Source organism: Plecotus auritus (genome assembly GCF_963455305.1).
Source record: "Plecotus auritus genome assembly, chromosome: 6".
Taxonomy (NCBI): domain Eukaryota; kingdom Metazoa; phylum Chordata; class Mammalia; order Chiroptera; family Vespertilionidae; genus Plecotus; species Plecotus auritus.
Genome location: NC_137773.1, coordinates 24,336,502 through 24,342,705, shown reverse-complemented (window position 1 = coordinate 24,342,705; position 6,204 = coordinate 24,336,502). Strand labels below are relative to the sequence as shown.

The following is a 6,204-nucleotide window of genomic DNA, read 5'->3' as shown; positions in this document are numbered from 1 at the left end:
CTTGTGCAAGAGGTCCTTGAGAATGCTTTAAATTAGGGCTTTGTTTCTCATGGGAACATGAGGAAAAGCGGAAAAACCTCCAGTTTGTTTAAGTGACAAACATGACCTTCATGCTCTTCATTGCTGCAGCGAATCAAGTGGCAGTGACTGAAATTCAGGTCCTCGGTAGGTGTATAAATATGCGTGTGTGCAAACGCCCCTGTTACACTCTCTGAAGCACCTGAGACCCCTGGCTTGGCAGATTTACTTTTTAACTCCAGGCACATATCACAGATAACCTGCCATGAAGCTGGTCTCTGTGCTCCTGCTGGTGACCATTGGCATTTGCAGTTACTCTGGTAAGTAGCCTGGAACGTATGACATTTCTCTATTTTTCTCTTCATAGGACACAACTGGTAAGCCAAGGCCAAGGTATATGGTGGAGGGAGTTTTAGAATCACAGAATGGTAAGGTTGGAAGGGTTTTCAGATGTACTTCACTTAATACAATCTAAACCCTAGCCCAATACCCCTAGTTCATGCTACATAAGAAGTTAGCCAGTTCCCACTGAGGGTCAACAGAGATTTCATTGTTGAACATTGATCACCATAGTTTTCCTTATCTTCCTTAATCTTTAGTCAAAACCTGACTTTGCAGCTTCCTCCTTTTATGCTTTTGACACTATATGGAGTCATTCTTACTATCATCTCTGATCAGTCAGGTTGCGAACTTGATTCTCCTGAGACACAGTTACACTAATCTGTTCACACACTCACTGGCTATTTATTGAATGGCTACAACCTGTTGGGCACTGGATAAGCATTGGAAGATTCAGAAATGGATCAGACATAAATATTGTTCTCAGGGTGCCTATAGTGTGGCAAGGGGGATAAGACTTCCGTAGAGTGAGTACAGTGGTATTCAGCTAGAGCTCTGGGAGAGCTGAGGGCAAACCATTCAATGGGATACAGAGGCTGGCTTCTTGGAGGACAGTGGGAACTGACCACTCAGTGATGGTCACTGCTCTTTCAGAGAACAGAAAGCATTGCAGAGCTTTCCCCCAGAAGTATATAAGTACATACAGAGGAGATACCAAAGTGTTTAAAATAAGAAGTAAAGAGATCAGTCATGAGAAACTAAGTGGCAGCTCATGGAATTTTTCACAAATTTGTAATTTCATCAGTTTCAGCTATTTTTGTTCTTTAGTTTCTAGGGACAAACATCCATTGGCAGAGGTGACCACTGAAAGATGGGTGGAGGGAAATAAATATTCACTGGAAGAGAATTCTGGAGGGAAAATAGATGGTAGAAGGTGAAGATAAACAGACTCAATTTTTATGATTTGAATGGGAACATGAAAAGGATTCCAGAGGAAAATGAACTAGGGCAGGGTCTTAGCCAGTAGGAGAATATGTAATAGGAATTCTTATGAATCTGTTCACGCACAAATATGTTTACATATATACACGCATTTTATAAAAAATACATATTTTTCCATTCTCCATACTTTTCTACTGATTCGTTTTCTACATGAAAGTTACCTTTCTAAAACTGAAGATACAAAATGCGGTTGTCTCATAAATGCCTTGATAGCTTCCCATTGCCCTCAGGGAAAAAAAAAAAAAAAAAACCACAAAACACAACAACACCTCAAACTCGTTAGTATGTCATTCAAGACTTTGAAAAACCTGACCTCACCTGAATTTTGCAGCCTCACCCCCTTTATCCCTCCTCAGCACACCCCACTGGAGTTCTGCACTCCAGCCTTTCTGGGCAGAATACTCACTACACTGCGCATGTACTTTCATTTTAATATCTCAGTGCCTTTGTTACTTTTGTTCTTTTTAAAATTCTGTTCCCTTCTTTACCTTGTGATTCTGGCATTTGCCTCAAGACACGACTCTAGCCTCTGAGAAGATTCCTGCAACACTCACCCACATCAGAATTAGTTATTCCTTCTTTTGTATTTCCATAGAGCATTGCCCATAATATGCAACACTGTGGTGTACACAGATCACATTGTCCGCCAGACTGTGTGAGCTCTCAGAATGGAGTGTTCTTATCTTATGCATCTATGTAGCTACACCAACTGGTACAGAGTCATTGTTCAATTATTTTTATAGCATTGAGTTAAATTGGTTGGGAACAGTTTCCTGGGCTGTGGTTGGGTCCATTCCTGTCCCCAAGTGGCGTTTGCTTATGGCATCTCAGTTTACATGCAAAGTACATCCCTATTCAGTCAATCACTAGTATGGTTTAAGTGCTTAGTACCTGCCAAGGTGCAGTGTGGTGCTCTAGGCATGGAGCGCAGTAGTGAGTTAAGTTCCTTTCCTCATGGAGCCTACATTCTAGTGAGAGGAGGGAGGCAAAAACAAAAAGATTTAATATTCTAGGTAGTGGTAAGAAAAAGTAAAGATAGAGGGTGACAGGTGTGCCATTTTTGATACCTCTCTAAGAATGTAACTTTTGAGGAGAGACCAAATAATGTTCGGAAAGACCAAATAATGTAGCTATCTGGGGAAAGAAAGTTTTAGAGAACTGGGACAACAGGTGCAAAGGCCCCAAGGCAGAAGTTTTCATGGGCGATCAAGATGAGCATGGCTGGAATGGAGCCGTTGATGGACCGAGTGGAAGGTGGTGAGGTCATACACAGGAGCAGATGCTCCTCTTTCACTCGGTTTCCCTTTTGCTCTGCAGCTACCGCCTTCTTCCTCAGCAGTGTCAAGAATGCCGTACCTTTACCTCTGGAGACTCTTCCCCTTCTGGATCCATTAAAGCTTCTGCTGGAAACTCTGGGCATTTCTGTTGAGCACCTCGTAGAAGGGCTAAGGAAGTGTGTGAATGAGCTGGGCCCAGAGGCCTCTGAGTCTGTGAAGAAACTGCTGGTAACTACAGCTTGTGGGGTATTTTGTCACAGGCAGGGCTCAGCTATCCTGAATGCTTACGCGGCTCCCACCTCACCCCGTTCTCACTTGTGAATGTGTATTTCCCCCGTACTGGTGGCTCATATAAAGTTTGCATGTTCAGTAATCTTGAGAAAAGTGCAGCATCTACATTTCCAGTAGGAATATGTGAATAACAGAGACCCGTGGGTTTAAAGAAAAAAAAATTTTAATGTATATACTGATTTTAGAGAGAGAGGAAGGAAGAGGAAAAAAAGAGAGAAACATCAATTCGTTGTTTTACTTATTGATGCATTCATTGGTTGATTCTTACATGCATCCTGACTGGGGATCAAACCCACAAACTTAGTATATTAGGATGATGCTCTAATCAACTGAACTTCCTGACCAGGGCAAGACCTATTCTCTAGTTGTGACTTTGCCATTTACCAGCTCTGTGATCAGACTTAACCACTTTGAGACTTTGATTTCCTGTCAGTAAAATGGTGGCTAAATAGGAGTGACTGTTTTTGGAAGCATGCTAATTACATGTAACCTGCTCTTATTTTTATTACTGTCGTTCTGCCTTTCAGGGGGCCCTTTCACATTTGCTGTGATGACAGGATAAAGCGAGAATGGAAGGAAGAGGATGGTCTCCTGCTCCCTGGCTGAAACTCGTTCCATCCTAAAATGTAGTGACGCCTGGAAAGAATAAATAAAGCAATGAGTAGATTTCAGTTTGTCTTATTTTTATTTCTGGGGCCTCTGTTCAGAAGGGCCTTAACTAGATAACCTTTCCCTTGGGTCATAGATTCCAGAGAGCCTGTTGTTCCAAAGGTAACTCACCTTTTCAATAAGACATGATTCCTTATCTCTAAGGTAAACAAACATCTCCATCGTTTTTTCTCTGATAGTGTTTCCAGACCCCTTATGCTCCTATCCCCCTACTTCTAAAGAAACTTTAAAGCATGCAATGGAAAAGCATTTTCAGAGTATTGTCTGACAAGTCTTGGGCCTCTCAAACCTCATTGGTTTGGAGTCTACTCCAGCAGAATGGGAATCTCTAGTAAGTTTGTAGTTATGGTAGGACCACTCCAAAGCTTCAGTGACCCTTCCACCAAGTTAGGCCTTTATTACATCAGCCTTTGGCAAATGGGTTCTAACCTGTCCTTCCCCACCCATCATGATAACATCTATAACAATGCCAGCATTTTTATATATATATATATATATTTTTTATTTTTTATTTTTTATTTTTTTTAAAATAAATCTTTATTCAGATTATTACAATTATTTCTCCCTTTTTCCCCCATAGCTCCCCTCCACCCATTTCCCACCCCACCTTCTGCCCTTACCTACCCCCCACTGTCCTCATCCATAGGTGTATGATTTTTGTCCAGTCTCTTCATGAACCCCCCATACCCCTTTCCCCTGAGAATTATCAGTCCACTCCCTTTCTATGCCCCTGATTCTATTATATTCACCAGATTATTCTGTTCCTCAGGTTTTTAATTCACTTGATTTTTAGGTTCACTTGTTGATAGATATGTATTTGTTGTTCATAATTTTTATCTTTACTTTTTTCTTCTTCCTCTTCTTTAAGAATACCTTTCAGCATTTCATATAATACTGGTTTGGTGGTGAAGAACTCCTTTAGCTTTTTCTTGTCTGTGAAACTCTTTATCTGCCCTTCAATTCTGAATGATAGCTTTGCTGGGTAGAGTAATCTTGGTTGTAGGTTCTTGCTATTCATCACATTGAAAATTTCTTGCCACTCCCGTCTGGCCTGCATAGTTTCTGTTGAAAAGTCAGCTGACAGTCGTATGGGTGCTCCCTTGTAGGTAACTAACTGTTTTTCTCTTGCTGCTTTTAATATTCTCTCTTTGTCTTTTGCTCTTGGCATTTTAATTATGATGTGTCTTGGTGTAGTCCTCTTTGGATTCCTTTTGTTTGGGGTTCTGTGGGCTTCCTGGACTTGTAAGTCTATTTCTTTCACCAGGTGGGGGAAGTTTTCGGTCATTATTTCTTCAAATAGGTTTTCAGTATCTTGCTCTCTCTCTTCTTCTGGCACCCCCATAATTCTGATGTTGGTACGCTTGAAGTTGTCCCAGAGTCTTCTTACATTATCTTCAACTTTTTGGATTTTTTTTTTTGCTTTTTGCTTTTTCGGTTGAGTGTTTTTTGCTTCTTTGTATTTCAATTCTTTGACTTGATTTTTGTGTTCCTCTTGTCTGTTTTTGGGTCTCTGTATAATATTTTTTATTTCAGTCAGTGTATGTTTAATTTCTAGTTGGTCCTTTTTCATCTCTTCGAGGGTCTCGTTATATTTATCGGCCTTTTCTAGGATATTCTTAAAAAACCTTATAACTGTGGTTTTGAATTCTATATCCAGTCGTTTGTTTTCCTCCATTTCTTTCGTTTGTGATCTGATTCTTAGACGCCGCATTTTCACTGCTTCCCTGAGTTGGTAGATTTGTGTGCTAGGTTTCCAATTTGGCCCAGTGGGTCTGCCTCCCCAGTTAACCTGAGGTGGACACTCTTGGTGCACACCTTTGTGGACTGTGTGTACAGCCTTGTTGTAATTAAGTCTTTATTGTTGTTGGTATCACTGGGAAGAATTGACCTCCAGGCCAGTTGGCTGTAAGGATCAGCTGTGTCTATGCTGGGAGAAGTCCGGTGCTGGATACAGCCTTATAGGATTAGACTTGCCAAATTGCAATAGCCTCTGTGCTCAGCTTGGATGGGGTGGAGTCTCAGTCTTGGCTTCCCGTCAGCCTTGCCCTTGCGCGCACGTGTGTGCCTTCAGTCCTCTGCCTTCCCGGCTCCCGATTCTCCACCCGAGAGTCCAGACTCCCCCCACAAGAGCGTGGGTCTCCAGGGGCTCGCCTGGAACTGGGGTTCACTGCAGTCAGAACTGGGGTTCAGTGCCGTCAGGAGCCTCTCACTCCCTTCCACTAGGGAAAGCCTGTGGCAACCTCTGCAGCCTTTGTGCGCACTGGCGCGCGCGGACTTTCAGTCCTCCGCCTTCCCCGGCTCCTGAGTCTCCGCCCGAGAGTCCAGACTCCCCCCACAAGAGCGTGGGTCCCCAGGGGCTCGCCTGGACCTGGGGTTCACTGCAGTCAGAACTGGGGCTCACTTCAGTCAGAACTGGGGTTCAGTGCCATCAGGAGCCTCTGACTCCCTTCCACTAGGGAAAGCCTGTGGCAACCTCCGCAGCCTTTGTGTGCACTGGCGCGAGCGGACTTTCAGTCCTCCGCCTTCCCCAGCTCCCTAGTCTCCGCCTGAGAGTCCAGACTCCCCCCACAAGAGCGTGGGTCCCCAGGGGCTCGCCCGGAACAGGGGT

General features: G+C 43.3%; 1 protein-coding gene across 1 annotated transcript; it reads left to right on the top strand.

Moving 5' to 3' along the window:
• Positions 1–283: 283 nt before the first annotated feature.
• On the top strand, positions 284–3,562 carry SCGB3A2 (secretoglobin family 3A member 2; the record flags this gene model as incomplete). Its single annotated transcript, XM_080671678.1, has 3 exons — positions 284–338; positions 2,677–2,864; positions 3,455–3,562. 3 exons carry the CDS (start codon positions 284–286, stop codon positions 3,476–3,478), a joined length of 267 nt encoding a protein of 88 aa, XP_080527804.1. The 3' UTR covers positions 3,479–3,562.
• Between the last annotated feature and the right edge of the window lie 2,642 nt (positions 3,563–6,204).